This window comes from Lontra canadensis, unplaced genomic scaffold, assembly GCF_010015895.1.
Source record: "Lontra canadensis isolate GAN:19392208 unplaced genomic scaffold, GSC_riverotter_1.0 scaffold57, whole genome shotgun sequence".
NCBI lineage: Eukaryota > Metazoa > Chordata > Mammalia > Carnivora > Mustelidae > Lontra > Lontra canadensis.
The window spans coordinates 11,220,059-11,246,116 of record NW_022631051.1 but is presented as its reverse complement, the minus strand read 5'-3'; the positions used below and the strand labels follow the sequence as shown (position 1 = coordinate 11,246,116).

The window sequence follows — 26,058 nt, the reverse complement described above, 5'->3', positions numbered from 1 at the left end:
TGTAAAACATGGGAAATATTGTCAGTAACAAGTAATGACTCGGTGTGGTGACAGACTGACAGACGAAAGCTGGTTTATCATTGTGATCACTTTGTAATGTATATAAACTTCGAATCACTATGTTATATGTCTGGAACTAATATAATATGATATGATATTGTATTGCCAACTACCTTTCAATAAAAAAAACCTGTAAGGGCGCCTGGGTGGCTCAGTCGTTAAGCGTCTGCCTTCGCTCAGGGCATGATCCCAGGGTCCTGGGACTGAGCCCCGCATCGGGCTCCCTGCTTAGTGGGAAGCCTGCTTCTCCCTCTCCCACTCCTCCTGCTTGTGTTCCCTCTCTCACTGTCTCTCTCTGTTAAGTAAATAAATAAAATCTTAAAAAAAATTAATTAAAAAAAAATTGTAGTCCCTTAAATGCCAGGATACATGCATAATCTGGGGTCTGTCAGTTTTAGGCACAGTAGGTTACCAGAAATGATGAAATGCAAAGGACAAGAGGATTAGGCACAAGCAGAATGTTCATGAGAGCAGTAAAACCCATCTATAGCAGGGGAGCCCATCCAACAAATTGGGGCCATGCCACCAATGAAAAGGACAAGGCCGTCTTTATAGGCTCCAACTCCCTGCTATGTCTGAAGGTGGGCCTCAGGCCACACACACGGAGATTATAAGAAAACTTTGGTCTCCAGGGTCATGATCTCTAGAATGTTGGAGGTGTTCCAAACTGATATGGGAGTCTTGGGAAATCAATACCTAAGAACATCAGTGTTACAAGTGCTTAGCACAATGCCTGGCACATAGTGGACTTATATACCTTTTTTTAAAGGTAATAAATTTAAATAAAACTCAGCAACAGCAACAAAATGATAAACTATTTACAGCGAACATGGTGTTTAAGTCCTGGACATCCATCACATCCTTCCTTTTAGGAAGCAATGCAATTTGGAGAAATGGATTCACTCCAAGAGTGAACCTATTCATCTAAGGGTAATAGAGACTGGTTCAGGGATGGGCAGGGGAACCAATTCTGGCAAGGAGACATGAGAAAAGGTTCCTGAAGGTCTCCAAGCTCCTGTTCACTCCCAGAGGGCAATGCAAAGCCGGTTTTCTCAGCCTTGCCCCCACCTCCCCTCAATCATGGGCTCTGGACAACAAGGAGTAAGCACAGCCCACGCTGCTATAGACAGGCAGTTGTGGAACTAGAACACAGCCAAGAGTGGAACTAGCTAGAAACATTGTACCTGATGCATTAACATGATTGAACAGCTGATTCATACAGATTGTGAGCGTACATGCCATTCCCTGAATTGAGGGGAAAATTTACACATTACCTCTGCCTTTCCGAGCTGTGCTTTCTTCTACCCAATACACTTTTGGAAGGCCTTTAAGCAGTCGAAGAAGGTAAGGAACCACAGAATCTTTGTGCTTAAAAAAGAAAAAAAATACATTTAATACAATGTGCAGCTGGTAGTTTTTTAGTACTAAGCCCAAAGCAAAGCATTTGCATCCTAACCATCCCAAAGATGGATGTTCACATGGCAGGGCACCCTTCCTGTTTCCATGTGGCAGCAGCAGGTGGCGTCTGGAGGTTATCCCACCAGCCTGCACAGGAGGTGCCTAAGGAAGGACTAAAACCTGCCCTTCTGCCACCAAAAGTCCAGCCTTGCTCTGGCCCTTACTGGGGGCTGGGACCTCATGATGGCCTTTGCAGGAAAAGGTATATGTACGCACACACTCTCAAATATGCCCTCAGTGAGAGTGTTCAGAGAGAGCCCCTAAACCCTTCAGTGGGTCCCAGGCTCGGATCCTCTAGACTGAGGGAGGGTCACGGCCACAAACTTCTAAACTTAGTGATGCTTCTGTTATTCATGGCCCTTGTCCTCTTTTCTTTTTTTAATTTTCTATTTAATATTTCCTTTTGCTTCTCCCAAACTAAGCATTAGACTTTATGGCCATAATTAGCCAATACAAAAACTACTTTCTTCTAGTTTCCAAACTAGCCAGTTAACATGTCACTTCAGAACCTTCCACGACTGACTCTTCTGGTTGTTTTCCTAGTTAAAACCATTCCAGTTAAGGGTTAGGTAAGTGTGCTCCTGAGAAGGGGAATATTATTTGATGTTCTGAAGTACTGAAAACAAAGCAAAACATGTGGTAATACTGAAAACATGGTTCCAAATTCTGTGACACTCCTTCCACAGAAACGTAGAGTCAAATTCAACTCCCCTGGAAAATGGGCTGCCTTAGTGACTTGCTTCTGGTGTTTTTTAAAAGTACATTTGAGGACGCCTGGGTGGCTCAGCGGGTTAAGCCTCTGCCTTCGGCTCAGGTCATGATCTCAGGGTCCTGGGATGGAGCCCCGCATTGGGCTCTCTCTGCTCAGCAGGAAGAGCCTGCCTCCCCTGTCTCTCTGCCTACCTGTGATCTCTCTCTGCCAAATAAATAAAATATTTTAAAAAAACCATTTTCTCTAGCTTTATTGTTTTTGGTAAAGCCTCTGGTCAGCAGTAGGCTATTAGTAGTTATGTTCTGGGGGAGTTAAAAATTATACGTGGATTTTCAGCTGCACAGGGGGGTCAGTGCCCCTAAATCCTATGTTGTTCAAGGGTCAACTGTAGTTCAAGAGACTAACTTCCCAGGCTAAAGAAGACAGTACAGCATCCATCTGGCTTTTTCTCAGGACACATGCCCTCAGGACCCAGACATTACACTGTGATGAAGTGACAGAGCCCAGGCCACATAGAGAGGCCATGTATATAGGGGTGCTCTGGCTGAGCACCCCAGCTTAGGTCCCAGCCAACAGCCAGGATCAACCCACACAAATGTGCATCAATGAGCGTTCAGGTGATTCCAGCCCCTAGCCTTCAAGCCACTCCTTGTGACACTGAATGGAGCAGAGACAGTAACTCTTCTGTACGCCATCTAAATTGGAGATTCATGAGAAAAAAGCAAAACCAAAAACCAACCTGTCATATTAAGGAATAGTTTTTTACACCACAATACATAACCACAGCAAATAGAGAACTTTCTTTAGCAAAAACAAAACAACAACTTTGGGGCGCCCGGGTGGCTCAGTGGGTTAAGCCTCTGCCTTCGGCTCGGGTCATGATCTCAGGGTCCTGGGATTGAGCTCTAAGTCGGGCTCTCTGCTCAGCGGGGAGCCTGCTTCCCCCTCTCTCTGCCTGCCTCTCTGCCTACTTGTGATTTCTCTGTCAAATAAATAAATAAAATCTTTAAAAACAAAACAAAACAACTTTTCCTTTAAATCAAATAAAGGAGATGGCTATATCTGTCCAGAATCCCAGTGTATTAAGAGGCACAAAAGTCCAAAGGATGTGTAAGGCATGGCTCCTGCAGAGAAAGTGACCCCAGGTGTTCTCATTGCAGAAGCTGTTACGGCTTTTGCAGCATGTAGCAGTAAACTACTTCTGCTATTGTGGCCATGGCTGCTGCCGGAACAGCCCACTGACTGGACTTGTGCCCAGTACCACAGCCTATCCTCGTTGGAAGCAGGGAACATCAACACCAGGTAACCAAGAGAAAGCTGATTGCTAGGGCTCAAGGGCCTGGTGAAGCCTGCTGGACTCCTCTCCTGGTGTTGGTGTGGCCAATGGGCTTTCTAAAAGCACTGGCAGACTGCATGGCTTAAGGAGCTGCTACCCCAAGTACCACCAATCCTTACCAGGAACCCAAATTACACCACAGTAATTTGTATTTGTCTCTTCCTTGCCACCCTAAAAAGCCTACCACAAATATAAGGGACTTATAGGTAAATCTGTTAAGTAATGTGTTTGCCAAAGATATTTTCAATTAATACACATTTGAATAGCAGTTTCTCATATTAAATTTTTTTTTAAAGATTTTATTTATTTAGGGGTGCCTGGGTGGCTCAGTGGGTTAAGCCTCTGCCTTCGGCTCAGGTCATGGTCTCAGGGTCCTGGGATCGAGCCCCGCATCGGGCTCTCTGCTCAGCAGTGAGCCTGCTTCCCCCTCTCTCTGCCTGCCTCTCTGCCTACTTGTGATCTCTCTCTCTCTCTGTCAAATAAATAAATAAAATCTTAAAAAAAAAAGATTTTATTTATTTATTTGACAGAGAGAGACATAGAGAGAGAGGGGACACAGCATAGGGAGTGGGAGAGGGAGAAGCAGGCTTCCTGCCAAGCAAGGAGCCCGATGCGGGGCTCGATTCCAGGACCCTGGGATCATGACCCGAGCCAAAGGCAGACACTTAAGGACTAAGCCACCCAGGCGCCCCTCATATTAAATTTATATTTTATATAAACTTATATTTATATTAAATTTATATATTAAATTATATTTCATATATTTATAATATATATTAAGTTTATATTTATATTAAATTTATATTAAATTTGAATAATTTATATTAAATTTATATTCTTAAATTCATATTAAATTTATATTTATATATTATAAATTATTTATATTAAATTTGAATAAGACTTTGCAAATAGAAAAGTAGAAATTTTCTTTCTTTTCACATTTGTAAATAAATAGGAAGAATAATTAAAATGGGGGCGCCTGGGTGGCTCAGTTGTTAAGCGTCTGCCTTTGGCTCAGGTCATGATCCTAGGGTCCTGGAATGGAGCCCAGTATTGGGCTTCCTGCTTGGGAAGCCTGCTTCTCCCTCACCACTCCTCCTGCTTGTGTTCCCTCTCTCGCTATGTCTCTCTCTGTCAAATAAATAAGTAAAGTCTTTAAAAAAATAAAAAAGAATAATTAAAATGCTGTTTATATGCATCTAATTTCGGTTTTTGATGTGGCCTTGATCAAACAACCTATTTAATTTTCAAACTATGGCTCTAAAATTAAAGTGCTTATTTTTATTTCAAATGTATGAATACTCTGTCAAAAATATTAATCCTTGCTGAAGTAGAATTTCCAGGACATATAAGCATTTTTAGATAAACAAAAATTCAAATACCTAACATCTTTATTTTCACAACATAGCAAGGAATTAAAAGTGATTCTTGATAATGATAAAAATAAACAAATAATAGATTCTATGTTCAGTGATTAACCATTTGCTTCAATTAACCTTGGGAAGTACTGAAAAAAAAAGGTCACATCATTTTCTGTTGGATCCACAACACTGATTTTTAAATCACCTCTAAGAGATACATTAACATGTACTCTAAAACTTATATCTATCACTTTTTTTTTTTTGTTTTTTTTTTAAGATTTAAAAAAATTTTTTAGAGGCACCTGGGTGCTCAGTTGGTTAAGAGCCTGTCTTCAGCTCAGGTCAGGACCCGGGTCATTGAGTCCTCTAGGATCTCCCTGCTCAGCCGGGAGTCTGCTTCCCTAGTCCCTCTTCTCCCCCAACTCAGGCTTTCTCTCTCGATCACTCTCTCTCAAATAAGACAAATAAAATGTTTTTTAAAAAAAAGTTTTTTTATTTTAAAGTAATCTCTACACCCAACATGGGGCTTGAATTTACAACCCCAAGATCAAGAGTCCTATGCTCCACTGACTGTACCAGCCAGGTACCCCGAAATCTATCACAGATCTGAAAAAAGATTGTATTATGTCAGAATTATCTCAAAGAATACTATCCTTTTGGAAGGAAAAAAAAAATGTTTACTCAATCTGAATGAACATCTGACCTTAGATTGAAAATCAAGTCTACTCTGGAGGGCACACAATTACTTCAGAAAGCATTTTAATTAACTTTTCTAGCCAAACAAAACACAGTAACAACAACCAATAACCACTTTAACAACCTAATTATTCACACAGTTCAAAAACCAAAATTTCTTAAGAGGCTGCACATTAATTAAATTAATTACTCCCACCTGTTCCACCCACTCTGCCTCAGCATCACTAACCGCCTTTATTAGGTTCATATGCATTCTTTTAGTACTGGTTTAAGTAAATATAAGCAGGTACAAATTTAAATTCTAAGTGCACTCCCCCTTTTACACGCAGAAACACTTTTAATGTAGTAAAGACTTACCTGAAGATCAGATTCAATGAGAAAAATGCCCAACGCGATCACCGCATCTCTCCGTCTTTCATCCAATTGGAAGATCCCATGGAAGTCTACTGGGCACATACAAAGCAGCTTTTGGACCTAGAAAATGAGACCAAAAACAAACAACAACAACAAAAAAACCCCATAAATTAAAAAATATAAACACACACACACACATATATTTTTTATATATATATAAAAACATACATATATATGACTGTATAGGGCATAAACCAGTAGTATAAAATCCCAGTGAGTCTATATAACCAGTAAAACATTTTTTCCATTCAAAAATCACAGAAAGATCTCTAGCTTCTGAATTGATCATACACAAAACATACATGTGCCAAGGACCAAGAGTTAAAATGGTGCATACACAGAGGTGGTAAAGCACACTAGCTAATGTCTGTAATTCAGTCATAACAGTCATGGGTCTCTAATGCCCAGTGGCGCCCAAAAGCAGTTTACCCAAACCCACCTACAATTACAATCCTCCCATAGGGTTCTTTAGAAGACCAAATGTGTGTAAAGCACTCAGAACTACACACAGTACATACCAGGTGCTCAACAAACAGTATCTGTTGTTACTGGATATGCCATAATAGTGGCCAGCAGAAGCAAATGGGCAATAAGTCAGCAATTTACAGAATATATGGAAAAATTCAAATTTTTTCAAAACAAAACAATGGTAAATGTTTGACATAAAGAAACTCAAAATCTAGATGATATATGAATAGGAAAAGAGGTGATGCCAATCTTGAAAATCCCTGCCACAAGAACCTCTTAGCAGAGCATTCAGACACACCATGAGACCCCAACCTTGCTGTTCTGTTAATGGACCCAAGGAGAAGTTGCTCATGAACATTTATATGGTCTGATGGGACTTTTTTTTTTTAAGATTTTATTTGTTTGTTTGAGAGAGAGAGAGCTAGCAAGCACGAGCAGCAGGGAGGGGCAGAGGGAGAAGGAGAAGCAAACCCCCACTGATTAGGGAGCCTGACACAGGACTTGATCCCAAGACCCCAGGATTATGACCTGAACGAAAGGCAGACGCTTAACTGACTAAGCCACCCAGGCACACTGATGCATTGTTTTATTGGCAAAGGTCATCAAGTATAATGCTTGAGATTTGCTCTGAAAATATCAATTACCACTGCAATTTTAAAAAAGAAAGCAGATTTTAAAAGGACAAATACACAAGCCAGAAAGAGAAACACCTTCTAACCTGAAGAGAGGTAATATTCTTTGTCTCATTTTCCTCTTAGGAATGACTGTAAAGAAAGAATTAGGGGTGCCTGGTGGCTCAGTTGGTTAAGCAACTGCCTTCACCTGGGGTCATGATCCCAGGGTCCTGCGACTGAGTCCTACATTGGGCTCTCTGCTCAGTGGAGAGCCTGCCTCTCCCTCTCTCTCTGCCTGCCACTTGCCCTGCTTGTGCTCTCTCTCCTTCTTTCTCTGTCAAATAAATAAATAAAATCTTAAAAAAAGAAATAAAAAGAATTAGAAATCTTAAGGCAAAGATAATGTAAAAGACTTTCATTAAAGTGTTGTGTATATTAATTGAAAATCTGAAACAATCTAAATGACATTAAGAAAATAAATGATTCCACCATTTGGTGAAACATTAGGTTAAACCATACGAAACTGTGAAAGTCAACCAAAGTTTTGACCTACAAAAACAATGCTTTCATAAAATCTAACCTAATAATACAGACATGAAAAATGGTATTTTTCTAAGACTAAGCAACAGCATGAACAATGTTCTAAATGTTCTGTAAATTCATGTGAGGAATGATGTGGATTATCATATACAGAAAAAGTACTGGAAGAAAATATATCGAAATGTTGACAGTTACGGAGAGGTAGAATGACCAGTGATTTTACATTTCTTTTTTTTTTTTTTAATGGCCTCCAAGCTTAAGCCCAATGTGGGGCTTGAACTCAAACCCTGAGATCAAGACCTGAGTCAAGATCAAGAGTCAGACATTCAACAAACTGAGCCACCCAGGCGCCCCATGGTTTTACATTTCTCTGTGCTTTTTTTATTTGCCAAAATATGTTCTAGGAGAAAATGTTACTTAATCAGGAAAAATATGGAGTAAGTTAAAAAATATATATGGGGAAAATCCATACTTTCATGATTGTTAAAAGAGCATAAAGTAACAAGCAAGAGAGGAACAGAAATACTAAATTCCCACTTTTCTTCAGTGTTCCTCCACTTCACAGTCAGAGAAGAAAATACAATACAAAGAGAGTTGCAAACTAACCACAATAAAGTGATCATTTCAGAGACTCCAGACATTTCCACCAGTGAATCACACAAACTGACAGAAAGAGTAAAGTCTCTCAAGAAACAGCCCTATAAATAAGAAATCGAAAGGAGGTGGATTTATAGCAGAATGAGTCAATTAGATCCAAAGAATGCTGGTTAATCAACATGGAACCAAAGGGAGGAGTCTGGGGCCCTGTCAAAATCTATGTACTTTGTCCTGGGTAATACTTTATCAACATTCTGCTCAAACACACAGAAATACACATACTTGGCTGGTGAAGCCAATGTGCTACAAGATAGAATGGAGACTCAGAAGCTCATCGAAATTGGCACAACCTCATTATTAAATATGGAAAAGATATACACAAAGACTTCTTACCTAAGGGACTAGTTGTCATTCACCTTGAAAGTATGTATGTAACAAGTTACATCTGCTTGGCTAGTTAATAAGGTGAGATTGTTTTCTGTCTTTGTAATCTCTTAGAGGATTGCCTGTGATGCATGTCATGTCCTGGTTCAACGCTTATTCGGTAATAAAAGTGTTTTCTTTCTCTACTACCTTTGTGGAGAGCTCTTGGGAGATTTTGTTTGTAATTACATTTCCCCAGCAATAGTGCCTAAAGGACTATTTTTAAAGGGGTGATCAGGAAAGACCTCTCTAAGAAGGTGCCCATTAAATTGAGATCTGATTAAGAAGGAACCAGCAGGGACAACTCAGGAAAAAGCATTCTGGCAGAGGCCACTGGAGAGGCAGCACAATGGAAAGATAAAGTGGGGATTCCCAGAAGTCCAAGTGCAGGCAGAGGCCGGGAACCTGGACTGAACTCTAATAGCAATGCAAACCGGTGCCAAGGGGATGCACACTGGAGACCTTAAAAAGTCGAGTTTAGAACTGAGGTTTAGAAGAATCCTTCTGGTTTGAAAGGACAAAAATGGAACCACAGAGAAGTCAGAAGATGCTTCGGTAGCAAAGAGGGTAATGACCAAAGCAGAAAGAAACCGTCCAGCTCAGGATGTTTCAGAGGAAGACTACAGGACTTGATGATGGACATGTGGAAGTGAGGGAAAGACTGAGTTGCCCCTCTGCCACTCTAAAAATATCCAAAGATGGCCACGCAGGGTGATATGGGGGTCTAAGAAATATTCCATACCAGAAGCCATTAAAAAGGAACATCTAGCCCAGAGACAAGCAGGCTATAAGTAGACACAACCACTGTCTTCATGTATCTGAAGGGCTTCAGTAACATCATCAGCAACATCTACCCCATTGTTCATGCGACAGTTATTGGCGCATTTGTCTGTCTCTCCACTAATCTGCAAGCTCCCCAGGGGCCGAAATCATCTCTTATCTTCGTATCTCCATCTTCTACACTGTGGACAGGCACTATAAAAGACACTCATTCTCCCCCAGGATGCAGGCTTGCTGTCTATTCTTAGTTTTTGCCTGGATGTAAGCTCTCTTCTCAATCCAGACCCTCCAGTTTCAGGGCTGCTGCCAGCCCATCCTGGCACTTGCCCTACAGGGCAGAGGCAAACCCCAAGTTCTCCTCACTTACATCAAGCATAAGAATTGGATTTCTCCCCACAGAACAGATGTTCTGGGTTGGGTTTGATTCCCTGTTTGTTTATGCCTTTGTTTTTTAGGCATTATACTCTGGAAACTAAAAGACATGAGCTCTAGCAATATCTCAGGGTAAGAATTCAGCATCAGGAACATGATTAAACCCTGCTGCTCACATAGCTGTCACCCTACCTGGTAGAGACATCTGAAGGAAACACAGTTTTTACCATCCTTGTCTCCTCTGTACTGCCTGTCCCTGTCCCCCATCCCCAGAGGGGTTCTGGGCTACTCTGACTTCAGACCTTTCTCCGCAACCCCACTTATTTAAAAATATTTAAATAGAAATAATTTGTGACAATTTAGGATTACTCTAAAAGCTGGACACATGGTTTTAAAATGTGAAGGAAAGATACCAAAAAGAACCAATAAACAATTCAGAGACCAATATAATAATTTAGGAATGCACGAACCATATCGGTGTGGTAGGCAGAACAATGGCCTGCCCAAATATGTCTGTGTCCTAATCCCTGGAATCTGGGAATATGTGACCTCACATGGCAAATGGATATAAATTGGTTGCAGAGAAAAACAGGTTAAAATGACCTTGGAGTGTCTGGGTGGCTCAATCGGTTAAGCCTCTGCCTTTCGGGGCACCTGGGTGGCTCAGTGGGTTGGGCCTCTGCCTTCAGCTCGGGTCGTGGTCCTGGGGTCCTGGGATCAAGCCCCGCATCGGGCTCTCTGCTCAGCGGGGAGCCTGCTTCCCCCTCTCTCTCTGCCTGCCTCTCTGCCTACTTGTGATCTCTGTCTGTCAAATGAATAAATAAAATCTTTAAAAAAAAAAAAAAGCCTCTGCCTTTGGCTCAGGTCATGATCTCACAGTTCGTGGAATCCAGCCTGTAAGGGCCTGCCTCTCCCAGAGGAACTGGCTTGTGGACCCCGGATGTAGGGGCGGGGCAGGCCAGGTGGAGACGTCCAATCGGTGGGGTGCGCGTATATCCACTGGGGTGAATTGGGATTCAATTGGCCGCCTGTGTAGGGGCAGGGCTCAACCACCCCCATAAAGGTTGGTCTGCGAGGCTGGCAAGAAGAGGAGAGGAGAGCTGTCAGAAGAAGAAGAAGGAAGAAGAAGCAGAAGAAGAAGAGTCAGCGGGAGCAGCATAGAAGAGCTGTAACAGCTCTTGTAAGAGCTATAAGCACCACTGGCGGCCGGGAACCGCCGGCGGCCCGGACGCCAGCAGTTCGGCCGCCGGCAGCCCCATGCCGCCAGCAGCCCTGAGCCACCAGCAGTCCCGCGCCGCCAGAGTCCCAACACCAGCGGTCCCGAGCCGCCAGCGGTCCTGCGGCCCTGAGCCACCAGCGGTCCAGATGCCAGCGGTCCAGACGCCTGCGGTCCCAACGCCTGCGGCCCCGCGCCGCCAGCGGCCCCAAGCCACCAGCAGTCCAGCCGCCAGTGGTCGAGATCCCAGCAGTCGAGATGCCAGTGGTCCTGCACCACCAGCACCCTGACACCTGCAGCCCCGAGATGCCTGCGGCACCAAGATGCCAGTGGCCCTGACACCAGCCACCCCGCCCACACCCTGTGACCCTCCGCAGCGGCGCTGCGAGAAACGGCCTAGACGGCAGCAACCTCGCTGAAAACCCTGAGCTGCTGCCTCGCCAGAGCTGTGTCATTCCCGGGAGCAGCTTCGTCTGGGAAGAGGCCTCCTCCATGAGCGGCCCTGCAGAAGCAGTATCATCAGGGAAGAGGCTTCCTCCAGAGCGGCCTCGCTGGAGTAGCCTTGTCTGTGAAGCAGCCTCGCCAGAGCAGCCTTGTCAGAGTGGCGTCATGGGGAGGAAAATCTGTGTTATCGGTGTTGTCCTCCCTGTCATTGTCGCTGTCGTCATCGCCTCTTCTTGGGAGCGGCCCTGTCCGGGGAGCGACCTCACCAGCAGCAGCCTTCTTGGGAGTGGCCTCTTCTTGGGAGCGGCTCCAACTGGGGAGCAGCCTCATCTGCGGAGCAGCCTTGTCCGGAGCGGCCTTCTTGGGAGTGACCTTGTGGGAATCATCGTCGTCATCTTTTCGTAAGAGATAGCCCTGACCGGTCAGTTTGATTTTGATGCTTGGGGTGAAATAAAGCTTTATTTGATTTTCGCTTTATATCAGTCTCGTTCCTTTGATCACGGACCCTAACAGAGCCCTGCATCAGGCTCGCTGCCTAAGCATGGAGCCTGCTTCTCCCCCTCCCTCTGCTATTCTTCCCTGCTCATGCTCTCTCTCTCTCAAATAAATAAATAAAATCGTTTTAAAAAATTAAAATAAAAAAAATAAAAAGACCTTGAATTGAAGAGATTATATTGGATGATTTCAGTGAGACCAGGGTAAGAGAGAGGCAAAAGAGGAGGTGAGAATGATGGGATGTGACAGCTTGAGTCCCCTTGCTGGGATCCAGGATTGCCATGATCCAGGAATGTAGGATTCTCTAGAAGCTATAAAAGACATGGAAATGAGTTGTCCTCTAGAGTCTCAAGAAAGGTACATAGCCCTGCCATCACCTTGATTTTAGTCCAGTGAGACCAGTGTTGGGCTTCTAATCTACAGAAATGCAAAGCAATAAATTTGCGTTGTTCTAAGCCACTAAGTTTGTGGTAATTTGTTATAGCTGCAATAAGAAATTAATACAAATAGAGTATTAAAGAAATCTTAAAACCTGCACTGCCTATCCAACAAGATACAAAAATTATTAATCAAATTATAAGTAATACTTATTTACTTCTTTATTTTTTTTTTCTGTATTTTCCATAAGGAACATTGTTAACTTCGGAATTAGAAAAAAAGAGTTTTTTAAATAGTGGAAACAGCTTTGCCATTAATGCATATTTTTCTTTTCTTTTTTTTTCTTGAGAGCAAGAGAGAGAGAAAGGGGGGGGCAGAAGAAGAGGAAGAGAGAGAAGCTCAACCAGACTTCCCATTCAGCTCGGAGCCTAATCCCACAACCCCGAGATCATAACCTGAGTTGAAACCAAGAGTCAGACATTCAACCCACTGAGCCACCCAGGCACCCCAATGCATATCTTATTTTTAAAAAGGACGATAATATTTATACTCTTAGAGCTCAGAAAATAAGAGAAAAGAGTACAGAATTTCAATGAATGGAATCTGGGTAATCCAAGAAGTAATGTAAAACTGAAAGAAAACCTGGGTCAAATAGGCTAAACAGATGTTTTCTACACACAACGGTCTTAAAACTTTTTTAATTCCAACAACTTACTATCAATGAATCAACTCCTATTTAATTTTTAATTTTTATTCTTTTTTAAAGATTTTATTTATTTATTTGAGAGAGACAGTGAGCATGCACACAGGCAGGGGGAGTGGCAGAGGGAGAAGCAGCCTCCCCGCTGAGCAGGGACCCAATGTGGGGCTCGATGTGGGGCTCGATCCCAGGGCCCTGGGATCATGACCTGGGATCATGACTTAACGACTGAGCCACCCAGGTGCCCCTATTTTTTCACTTGATCTTAGCCAAAAGGCCGAGAAGCGATGGCGCCCCTATTTTTTAAAGATTCTTAACTAATCTCTATACCCAAGGTGAGGCTCAAACTTACAACCCCAGGATCAAGAGTCACATGCTCTACTGACTGAGCCAGTCAGGCATCCCAAAACAACTCCTATTTAACTACAACTTCCCCAAGAGTCTCAATCCAAGTAGAAAAGTTTTTCTCTTTTGAAGGAACAAGAGATGCAGCTATTCCAGCCCTGACAAAAACACCTGGAGCTGCAAGACAATAGGCACAGCAAAAAGCGAAGCAGGTAGCACCTGAAACAAGAGACCCAGACGTAAGTTTAACTTCACAAAATGGTCTTGAAAAAATTTCACAGCTCTCTGTAAATAAAAATCAAACTTATTAAATTACTTCACTAACAACAACAACAACAAAAATCACAGGAAAAATGGAATGCAAACACTGAGCTTTTTTGGTATAATTTCTCTAAAAACATCCAGAATCCATGCAAGCTGGACCACCAGACTAAAAAGATGCTCACCTGGGCTTCAGACCTGAGGCCCTCTAACAACTCCCAAACGTACACAGAATCAGAGATGGAGAGCTGGAAGAAGTTGCACATTCACCTGGCCAAATGCCCCCTTTCAGGCAGATTGTGTGTAATCTTATTCTCATTTAATAGGATAGGCAACTAGGCCCAGACAGGCTAAGTATAGTCTTAGACAACAGGCTCTTAACTAGACCCTGTCTCTGACTTTTGTCTCTCCCTATTCCAATACCACCACCCCGGGCCCATACACCTCCAATGGCTCCCCATTCCCGTGAACACTCAATGTACACTCCCAACCTGGCAAAGAAGGTCTTTCCCAGCTTCCCGTGAACACTAGGGCCCCAAATACAGTGCTCACTTGTCCCTGCCTGGCTTCTTTCACGGTCTTCACCCATCTGCGACATTTCATTCAATCTGCCTTATCTCCCCTATAAAAATTCAATCCATCCTTCTAAGATCCATGTCAACCATCTCTCGCTACTCAAAGCTTCGCCAGACCTCAGCAATGTGCTATGATCTTTCCCATCACACCTCTCAATAACTTTCTTTTTAAAAATATTGCTTTGGAATTACGTGTATACTTATTTTTTTTTAAGATTTTATTTATTTATTTGACAGACAAAGATCCACAAGCAGGCAGAAAGACAGGCAGAGAGAGGGGGGGAAATAGGCTCCCCACTGAGCAGAGAGCCCGCTGCGGGGCTCGATCCCAGGACCCCGGGATCATGACCTGAGCCGAAAGCAGAGGCTTTAACCCACTGAGCCACCCAGGTGCCCCTACTTGTATACTTATCTTCCACTCACTGCAGACAGGACTGTGTCCCCCTCATCCTGTATCCACTGCACCCTACATGTTCCAAAAACTTAACTATTTAGTGGAACTAAAGAGGCTGTTGTCACAGGGATTTAGTGGGATGAGAAGGAAAGGAAAAAGAAAGAGGGCCACTAGAACCTAGCCTTCCTACTATAAGGTTTAACTATGTTGTGACATTTGTCATACAATCAGTATTGGGCACAGTGCTGGCATGCAATTGGCACTGAACAAATATTTGCTGCATCATCAAATGAATGGAGGATGGAAGAACAGTCAAATAACTCAGGTAGAGTATACAGTCACACCCTCACAATCCTTATAATATAGCCAGAGTTATACAACCAATAAAAATGACACAAGTCAGAAACCACACAGTAAAGGGCCCCTGAAAGCCTGGCACTGGGGCCAGGCTCTAATGCAAAATGCCTTTGGAAATTGGGACTCTTGTGGGGAAAAGAAAGGAAAAGAAGAGAAAAGAAAAGAAAAGAAAAGAAAAAAAAAAGTGAAGACTTGAACTCAAGTCCTTTAGCAGTCATCACATGTCAGATAAGGGAGAACCAGTTCTAGTGGGGGCCAGTCTCCAGATACTAAGAGCTAACAGTCATTGGGCATTTATCACATGCAAAGTGCTGGTTTGTATGATCCCAACTAATCTTCATAACACTGCACTGAGTGGATATTATTTGTTATCTCCATTCTAAGGATAAAAAAAATTGAGAGACAGAGAGGTCACAGTCCTAATGCAGAATAAAGCAGTAACACTATAATTTTAAAAAATGAAAAAAAAAAAAAACCCCCCAAAAAAAAAAACCACTGACTTTTTTTTCCTTCAGAATTTGACAATAAACTAACAAGTTTGTTGTTCTTAGGGGGTAGAGAGGAGTAGGTCCTGTCATTATAAAAGGTCATTAAGTTCAAAATCTGACAGAGATGGCCAAGGTTACTCCCACTTATAAAAAGGACCCAGAGGGGCTCTGGGCAACACTTTGAGGAGGTCAATAAGTCAATGAGAAGAGGCAACAAAGATAACTTGTTTAGGCTTTGCTAAGAACTCTTGGCAATATTTTAATCCAAGGGTATTAAAAGAGAAAGACCAGGGCACCTGGGTGGCTCAGTCAGTTAAGCATCCAACTTTTCAGCTCACATCTTGATCTCAGGGTCATGAGTTCAAGCCCCAATGTGGAGCCTACTTAAAAAAGAGAAAGAGAGAGAGACCACGAGGTGAATTTAGACTGCCAAGGAAAGGAAATGCCACACCAAGGAGAAAACAAGATGCCCTCACAAGTCTGGATGACTGGGCAGAAAACTGCAGATGAAAAGTCAAACACAACAGTGTTTGGTAAGGTATGTAGGTCAAAATAAAGCTACTATAATAGCATTACAAGCTGGCTAATTAAACGATTTTTTTTTTTTAAAGAGTAAAACTTTTGTTATCTGAAACTTCTGGGAATAGTTTTTCGGGAGAAACAAAATTCCCTGAGAACTAGAGATTAGGCTTTAAGTATTAGTGGCAGTGTTTTGTTAAATCCATTTTTTGTCTTTCTCAAATGTACCGCCCCCATGGAGAACACGGAATAGAAGCTAACCTTTTCTAAGTGACTCAGAGCTATCACAATAAACAAAGGTGACTGTGACAAGGTGGGCAGGGAGCTGCAGATGCAAGTGCAACAGCATCTACTCCTACAAGCAGTCCTGGATGGGAGTTTCATGAGAGATGCTCGTGCTTGGCTGTGTGACCAGTGAATATAGCTTTCTACAACATCCAACACACCTAGCACTACATGTGCCCTTACACACAATGCATGAGTCTCCATTTCTTGAGCCCTGCTCATGTGCCTGGCAGGGTACAACACAGACAAATGCATGTCTCTGATTCCTGACATTGTTTCAACAGGCAATGATCAGGGTAGCTGCATGGAGTTGGGAGGTTGTGATTTTCACTCCAACTCTGCCATTTCTTACCTAGGTGACCCAAGATAACTGACAAAACCTACCTGAACATCTCTGACTTTGTATTTCCTTCTGTAAAATGTGGACAAAACACCAACTGTGTGTATATATGGAAATCTGCAGAATCTTGTCAATGTCTTAAAACTATGCCAATATCGGCAAGTCATCTCCCTCAAGCCTCACATATAAGAGGATGATCAGATAGCTTTTTGCAATGTCTGCTCTAGCATTAAAATCCTATGATCCAAAAACTTCCACCTCTAGTCATGAGAGAATAACAGGACCTGGGTTTAACTTCCTTCCATAAAGCAACTAGGAAAATGGACAAATATGTGAAACGACTAATTTCAGATCCTAAACAAGTAGCACAGGTCTATGATACATGAGAGACAGAGGAAATGATGTGAGCCCTATCCTAAGACTGCCTAAAGACACATCTCAGACCACAGAATAGGAAAAGGCATTCCAGGCAGATCATGATGGTCGAAGTGGAGGAGACAGAAATAAGAGTACAGGAAGTCAAAAGCAGTTGGAAATTCTGAAGAGAAGAGGGCTAAACAACAACAAAAAAATCCCCCAAAATCAAAACAGAATTCCCCTAAGTCTTTGATGAATCCTAAGACCTACCATATAGGTGATATTCCATGAAGCTGGAAAAGAACAACCAGGAAACAGTGAGCTAAAAGGCTCCCAGAGTTCACGCAGAGCTGAGAGGCATCTGTGTGACTCCCAGCAAGAGCAGAAAGGCCTTAAAGCATTCAGTAGAGACCTCAAAGGGGCCATACCTTAGCAGTGGAGTTAAACTATCCTTGTAGCAAGAGCTACTATAGACTTGCCCTAACAATATTTTAAAATTAGCTTTGTAATACATGCAGAAAGGGCATTTGAAAAAATTCCACACTGCTTCATGATAAAAGCATTCAGTAAACTAGACATAGAAGGGAATGGGGGCACCTGTGGCTCAGCCGGTTAAGCGTCTCAACTCTTGATTGTGGCTTAGGTCATAATCTTGGTGTCCTGAGATCAAGCCTCGTGACAGGCTCCACACTGGGTGTGGAGTCCACTTAAGATTTTCCTTCTCTATCTCCCTCTGCCCCTACCGACCCTCTAAAAAAAGGCACCCTCTAAAGTACTCCTGGGTGGCTCAGTTGGTTAAGCATCTGCGCTCAGCTCAGGTCATGATCCCAGGGTCTTGGGATTGAGCCCCACGTCAGGCTCCCTGCTCAGCCATGAGTCTGCTTCTTCCTCTACCTCTACCCCCCATGCATGTGCATGCTCTCTCTCTAAAATAAATAAAATCTTAAAAAAAAGAAAGAGAGAGAGAGAGAGAAAGAAAAGGGAACTTCCTCAATTTGATAAAGGGCATCTATAAAAAACTCACAACTAACATTATACTTTCTGGTAAAAAGCTGAAAGTTGCCCCCCACCCCCAATCAGGAACAAGACAAAGATGTCCACTCTCACCACTTATATCCAGTATTGTTCTGGAGGTTCTAGCCAGGATGACGAGAAAAGAAAATGAAATAAAAGGCATTCGGTTTGGAAAAGAAAAAGTAAAACTATATTTGCAGATGACATAATCTTGCATATAGAAAAACCTAAAAAAGTATTAGAACTAAAAAAGCAAGTTGGGCAAGGTTGCAGGATATAAGATCAATATAATACAAAAATCAATGGCAATTAGGATTTCAGTTTTACGAGATGAAAGAATTCTGAAGAGGGATGGCAGTGATGATAGAAAAACATCACGAGTGTATTCACCGATACCATTTACTTTTGCTTCTTGGTACTTGTTAGCATTTTCAATCATATTTATTTACAGTTTTTTGTTTAATGCTTGTCTACCTCCATGACAACTCCATGACAGCGAGACCACATCTACTCATTCATCCCTCTAATGGGCCCCTCCAACGCCTGGCAAACAGCAAGCACTAAAAGACTTATTATATAAATGAATGAATGAACAAATGAACAAATGTCACACTCGTTTGCTTTTATAATGGTACAGATAGACCTGGCTGCCCTGAATCCAGCTTTTCAGCCCCGCTTTACACATAGAAATGTTCAGGGAAAGAGAATAGCTTCAGCAGCACAGACAGAGCCTCTCAGAACTAAGTGAATAAATGCAAGTGAGATTTGAGGATTTTTGTCTCAACTCTGTTCTTATCACATAAACGAAAGCAGTGTTCTGGCCAGCTTGGCAATGTTCACAAAAGGCCAAGCCTTTTTCCAAAATGCCAAGATACATGAGAGAAGCAATAGAAAAACAAGTATATAAATAATGAGGAAAATGAAGTACACAGACACGTTTCAGCAATTTAAATCAAGAATGGCTGCTGGTGTACGGGACTGGAGGTAACCACATCTCTACTACAAACACAGCATAACACAAAATCTGCAGTAAGGAGTCAGAAATAGAACATTTCTGCCCTCTGGGGGAGCAAACAGCTAGTGACACATCAATTCTGAGAATCCCTAACGGCATGGGGATAAACAATACGGCCATAATAATCTTCTTAATGCACATAACTCATGGCCCTGAAATATTCAAGGGCTCTTCCCTGTCTCATCAATACAACCCAAACTCTGAGTCTGGGACTACGCATGAGGCCACCTGCTTTCTTCTCACTCTCATCTACACTCGTCCCTTTAAATACACTGTATTTCTGCCAAACCCTATTACTGCTGTTCCTCATTTTACTCTGTTTTGTTCTCTGTTCTATCTGAAATGACCTTCCCTTGTCAACCACTCTTGGCATTTACAAATGTCCATGCCCATCAATTCTAGGCCTTTGTTATTCAAAATCTCAGCTGAAAGTAACCTCCCAGCAAGTATGCACAATACTTCCACCTTCTTAGAGCATGTTTCACTTTTTTACCTTCTATAACTTTTTCACTAACTGTCAAAAGCCACAGAGAAAAGGTTTGGAAAAACCCAAAGAAAATGATCTGTATCTCCCATTCCCATGCCAGCAAAGTGCAAAATGGCTAAATATCTTCTCAGGGGAGTTTTACTGAAAAGCCGTATGGTCCCCCACCACTTCCTTTATGGACAGACAGCTGGGCAGTCTCCCACCTATCACTGTTTCTAGTTATCGTAAATTAGTTGAGGGTCAGAATTGTGTGCACACCTAGTAGACCCAACTCTTGAAAGAAAGAGACCGAGAGCAGACACAGGTAGAAGCCAGTATCCAAGCAATGGTACTGCAAGTGTGAAGAGAAACCTGAATTCAAGTTTCCGCATAGCAGAAAACAAGAGCACAATATCATGTGGCCAATTCCACCTTGTAGGTTTTTTGGCTGTTTGTTTAATTCGTTATTGAACATAGCCAACCATGGTCAAATATCATTATCTTAGAATCAAAAGAATAAGGTCCCCTTTTATGCTTGCAGAGTTAGCAGGAAAAAGTAAATAAAATCCAACAACATGAAGCTACATATAAGTGCGCACAAGGTGTCTTGCTGATGCTATCCACCATAACTAAGTAGAGTCCTTTGAAAACAGCTGGGCAGTAAAGGTCAAGACCCACCCTCCATTTAGCAGAAGAATGTGAACCAGAAGAAGACAAAATTCTAGATGTACAAACAGGCTGTTTTGCAAGGAAAAATCTAGAACGCCTAAACAGAGAAATGCTTAATTAGGATCTATCAACATAAAATAAGACATGCAGGCATTAACATAATAAATATGGGCTATTTTTGAAAAAAGGAAAAAAGTGAACATAGCTAAAGACTAAAAAGGAGATCTAAGAAATTAAAATACTAATGCGTTAAGTGTTATGGGCTGAATTGTGTCTCCAAAATTCATATATTGAATTCCTCGTCCCCAGGTACCTCAGAATGTGACTATATTTGGACATAGGGTTTTTAAGTTAATACAAGGTAAACAAGGTGGGCCAGTTCTAGAAATCTGACTAGTGTTTTTGTAACAGAAGATTAGGATACAGACAGGCACGGAGGGAAGACTATGTGAAGACAGAGGAAGACAGCTATCTACAAGCCAAAGAGAAAGGCTTCAAAAGAAACCAGCAATGCTGACACATTCTTCTTGGATTTCTAGCATCCAGGACTATGAGAAAAGAAATTTCGGTTGTTTAAGTTGTTGTGGTACTTTGTTACGGCAGCCCTAGCAACCTAATACAGTTACTGTGGCATGATTATAGGTAAAGATATTTTCTTCTTCTGATTTCTTCTTAAAGTATTTTAGAGCTGGGGCGCCTGGGTGGCTCAGTGCATGAAGCCTCTGCCTTCGGCTCAGGTCATGATCTCAGGGTCCTGGGATCGAGCCCCGCACTGGGCTCTCTGCTCAGCAGGGAGCCTGCTTCCCTTTCTCTCTCTGTCTGTCTCTCTGCCTGCTTGTGATCTCTGTCAAATAAATAAATAAATAAAATCTTTAAAAAAGAAAAAAGTATTTTAGAGCTGCTTTAACAACAATGGTTCTAGCATCATGAATTCCCTCTACTGACACTAATTTTCTCTACCCTTACTCTTTAGATGGTTGTTTTTAACATGGCCTCACAAAGGAAACAGAGTGAGGATGGAAATTTTCAACTTCGCGATGCTGGAAAAAAATGCCAATACCATGATTTTTTACTCCATGGCAAACCACTCCAAAGGAGTGGATAACCAAGAACTCCACAAAGCCCACTGCCCTGAGCATCAGAACATATGTTCCTCCAATTAGAGATCAGAGTTAACCAGCTCATCTTCTGGAGCATGTCTGTCCACCAAGGAAGTTCTGGCCTGTCCCTAATGCTGCAGTGCCATTTATATACCACATCGAGTTAGTAAGACACCTCGAGATTCTGGCATTCTAACTGAAGAAAAGAGAGCATACTGTAGGACATGGAAAAAGATTCTGATCAAAGCCTCCTGAGGGTAGGAAGATGAGTGGGAGGGCAAGGAATGCTGCCTACTTTTCAATTCTACCAGGAACTCTCCATGTCCCAGGGTTGAGGGTCCATTACTATGTATAGGCCAGATGAGGAAAGGGAGAAACAGGTCACCAATATCATAAGACACATAGGAGTAGCATCAGGCAGATCCAGGGGGCAGCTTGACAGGGGCAGCTCAGTAACATTCTGAAGACAGATGAGAAGAGCAGAACAAGACTAGCAGGCAGAATCAGAGAATGGAAGCTGACCATACATGGAGATTCCACTGTAGACAGGATTCTCTTCTCTATTTCTCTCCTCTCACCTTTCTCCCAGAGGGAGAGGGCTGAGGGCTGTGTGGGATGGGATCTCGAGGAACACAGATGATATCCTCAGGATGGCCCACAATCCTGGGGGTAGGCTTTAGGGCTGAGGTTCCAGTCTTAGGGGCGGCATAACAGGAAAAGATCAAAGCTCAGAGATGAATCAGAGGCTTGACACCAAGGAGTCTTGTGTTTGACTATCTGAACATGGCAGGGGTCTGATCACCAGACCTGTGACGTAAGAGTAGATGGGCTACTTGTAGCAAGTCTGACTTGATACTGATCACCTGAACAATCTCATTAATGCTGTTTCTTATTGATCTGGCCTATCTAGTGCATACTAATTAACAGTAGGTGCTCAACAAATGTTTTCTAAATCAAAGAGTAAATTAATTAAAGGAAAAGTAAAATTTACACAGCCTGGGATCAGAATGGGTGAGTGGAGTAAGGAAACACCACTGTGACATGTAGGTAGACAAAGACAGGGAAAGGTATGTTGTTAATGTGCCCCAAGTGCCATAAAAGCTCATCAAGGCTGCCTGAGTTACCAATGTCTGAACTGAGATGTCAGGTCTAGCTCAGAAAACTGAGCCGTCCTCAGCTCGAGCCTATCTGGACCAAGCCCCACTCAGCCCTCTGCCTTCTCTCTGGAAAAAAAGGAGGGAAAAAAAACCCAGAAACAAATAAATGAGAAAGAGAGGTTTTTCAACACTCATCTCCCTACTTAAGTCCCCACCTTCATTATCCTGGTGGGTACTCAGAAATTCCTTTACTCTTAAGAACCTCAAGAATACTTCCCTAGGAATTCTGAGGGCTTACTGTCAATTGTTTTAAAGTAGCAGAATGTAGTAAACAGCCATATATCATAGGACTAAGTAGTAACAATGAGGGGTGCCTGGGTGGTTCAGTCCTTAAGCGTCTCCCTTTGGCTCAGGTTAGGGTCCTGGGATCGAGCCCCAAGTCGGGCTCCCTGCTCTGCCAGAGGCCTGGTTCTCCCTCTCCCATTCCTCCTGCTTGTGTTCTCTCTCTTGCTCTCTGTGAAATAAATAAATAAAATCTTTAAAAAATAAGTAGTGAACAATGATCCCTAGCATAATGAAGTCTCAGGATCCTAGGTGAGGATAAGAGGAAACCACCACATATATCTGATGGAATCAGCCATCTACAGAAGCCTTCTCTAAGACAGAAATTATTTCAGGGTCCCCAAGACCACCCACGCATATGTAGTTATACTTGTAGCTAAATTACAGTACATTGTATGACAGTGAATTTGTCAGCAAGAGAAAAAGACAAGTGGACTCTGGAGAAACCTGTGCATGGGCTTCCTCCTGTTCTCTCCCTCCTGTGAAGGTATACACCGAGCGTGCTCCTTTCTACAGCAGCAATGTAGTAACATGTATGCTATGATTGTACCTAGGGAAGTCCATTAGAGACATAGCATCTAAGGTTTTTATTGACAGACACAGGCAGTGTCTGCCTAGCAGCCATCAAAATTCCAGATTCCCAAGAGGAAAGCAGATAATTATATTGTTTGTTCAGAGTCTAGGCTCAATGAACCACCCTTATCAGTTAGAAAATGGAGGGAACAGTTCAAGCATCGAGTTCCCAGATGTGAGTCAAGGACCAATCTTGCAAGCAATCCCTTCTGAAGACTGCAGCCTTGGGCTAGCTCTGTTAACTCTCTTCTAAAGTGATTTGTAAATGTTACCAATAATACTGAAGTACCTCCCAAACTAAGAGATAGTAATGGGGAGCTGCCAACCTAAAAGCTATATTAACTTGTAAAATACACCATAATCTTGACAACAGTAAGCAGCTATTGTAAGATACAAAGCTAACAGTGTTGCAATTATGGAATGTTCTTGTGAGGACATGGGAGAAAGCTGAAGAAGGCCAGTTGTGCTTAAGGTGCATTTCTCAGAGTTACTGGGTAGGAAAGGGGGCCCTACTAGAGCCACAGGACTGTCTTCACCAATTCCCTACAATCTCTGCTATTCTCCAAGTCAAGCAAGCAAACTTCTGATACGCTTTTTAGCCCTCCTACTAAGAAGAGAATGTGCTAACTAGCTGGCATGAATTTGACTTGATAAGCCAGCGCTGCAGCCCATTAGTTAGGCTCATCCAATGATAACAGTTCTCAATCATGGGTCATTTTGTACTCATGGGTCATTTTGTTGATCTTCATAATACTCTTAACAAGTACTGTCCTTGTATTCTGAAGGAGAAAGCAAAGGTCAGACTGGGGAACTAACCTACCCAGAGTCACACTAATATAAGCAAATGATACAGGATTTAAAGTGAGGTATTCCTATCTCCAGAAATCGTATACTTTCTATTCTTTTGAATTCCTCCTTCAATTAGAAGTTCGGCTGGCATCAATCTCCCAGGACCTGCTCACCCTACAGTTAAGTGAGAAATCAGATTTAAGAACCCACAAAGCCAAGGACACTATGCCAGAGAGCCTAACACAGCATTTCAGCATCAACCCTCACCGGAGCCACAAAAGTCTTTTTTTTTTTTTTTTAATATTTTATTTCTTTATTTGACAGAGAGTGAGAGTGAGCACAGCAGGGGTAGCAGCAGAGGGAGAGGGAAAAGCAAGCTCCCCACCAAGCAGGGAGCCCCACACAGGGCTCAATCCCAGGACCCTGGGATCTTGACCCAAACCGAAGGCAGACACTTAACCATCTGAGCTACCCAGGCGCCCCCACAAAACTACTCTTAACTGCCCCAGACAGGTCTCCAGTCTCCATCCTTTTCTCCTACTCTTAGACAACAGATCTCTTTTCACCTGCCAGAAACTGTATGAAAAAAGACTCCCATCCTTGGGCGCCTGGGTGGTGCAGTCGATTGAGCAGCCGGATCCCGGTTTCAGCTCCAGACTTGATCTCAGGATCCTGAAATCCAGCCCAGCACCGGAGTCCGCTTAAGACTCGTCTTCCTCTGCCCCTCTCCATCATGCACACGCACGTGTACGCGCGCTCTCCCAAACGAAAGAAAAAAAGAGAGAGAGGAAGGAAGGAAGATAGATAGATCACCCCTACAATGCTACATACTATAATGAGTCCCATCACACGACGGTGAGGGAAGAAAGCTGACTTCTACTGTTCACCTACCTACAGGAGACACTTTATGCTTGAATCCACGTACTTCTCAAGAATCACTTCATTTCACCCATAAGGAAACAGGGCTCTAAGAGTTGAAGTAACTTGCCTAAGAGGACAAATAGTAACAGTGCAGGGACCGAACATGTCTGATTCTAAAATCTGTTCTCTCCACCATCCGAGCGACACCTTTTGAGTTTCCTTTCACCTTTCTCCCAAGGCAAAGATTCCTCCGGGATAATTTCCCCTTCCTCCTCTGAAGCAATCCTGAGTTCAATTCTCTGCCAATGACAGTTCATTCCCCCTTCCCTGCCACTGTCCCTTCTTCGGAACACAATCTTATTCCCAGTCTAACGCCCCCTCTAGATGCACAGAAAAACAACGCGCAGATCTGCATTTCAGAAAGCGATTTCAGATGTACTATTTCATTTGCCCTTCACAACAGTGTGAAGCGGGCAAAGTAGGTAAGCACCCCCATTTTATGAGAACAGCACGTCTCCAAGGTCACGTAATAAAAAGCAGAGAAGTCGGGAGCAGAGCCCCAGGTTTTGACTCCGGTCCTCCGCCGTTCCCACCACTGCTTCTCCCTGCCAGCCGCCCCCGCCCTGCTGCATCACAAGGTGCCCCCTCGGCTCAAAGCCCGGCCTGTAGCTCACGTCCCTCCCACGCCACCCACCCGCAAAGTCCCCACCTACTCTGTCCACTCCTCGCCTAAACCAACACCATTATGCCCCTCTCTTCACCAGCGCCCTCCGCTCACCGGCCTCCTCACCGCCCCAACCCCGGCTCCCTCCGCTCCTGTACCCCTTCCTGTCACAGGTAGCCCTAGACAACCCAACCTCTCGGCCTTCCACAGATCCTCGCCCCGCCTACCCGCTTCGCCATCCCATACCCCTTCTCCTGTCAGCCCGCGGCCCGAGCGGCCAAGACTACCTTCTCCAAAGATGCCGGTCTCTGCACGGCCAGGGAGCGGGCCAATGACAGGACTGTGTTGAAATAGAAGCCCCGCGAGGTGCTGGAGCCCGAGCCGCCGCCGCTGCTGCCGCCGCCCCCTCCCCGGGCCGCGGCCGCCGCCATCATCGCGCGCGCGGCTGCGCTGCCCGCGGGCTTCCCGCACCCGGCCTGAGAG

At 43.3% G+C, this 26,058-nt stretch overlaps 1 protein-coding gene across 1 annotated transcript in view; it reads right to left on the bottom strand.

Annotated features, from left to right (window-relative positions):
* The window catches only part of PI4KA (phosphatidylinositol 4-kinase alpha), a 116,966-nt gene extending 90,921 nt beyond the window's left edge, over nt 1–26,045 (bottom strand). Inside the window, exons 1-3 of the mRNA XM_032875965.1 lie at nt 25,863–26,045; nt 5,981–6,097; nt 1,335–1,428 (exon numbers count right to left, since the gene is read on the bottom strand). Of these exons, the coding sequence (XP_032731856.1) occupies nt 1,335–1,428; nt 5,981–6,097; nt 25,863–26,009 (358 nt within the window). The 5' untranslated portion in view covers nt 26,010–26,045. The remainder of the gene's footprint in view (nt 1–1,334; nt 1,429–5,980; nt 6,098–25,862) is intronic.
* Nucleotides 26,046–26,058: the final 13 nt, after the last annotated feature.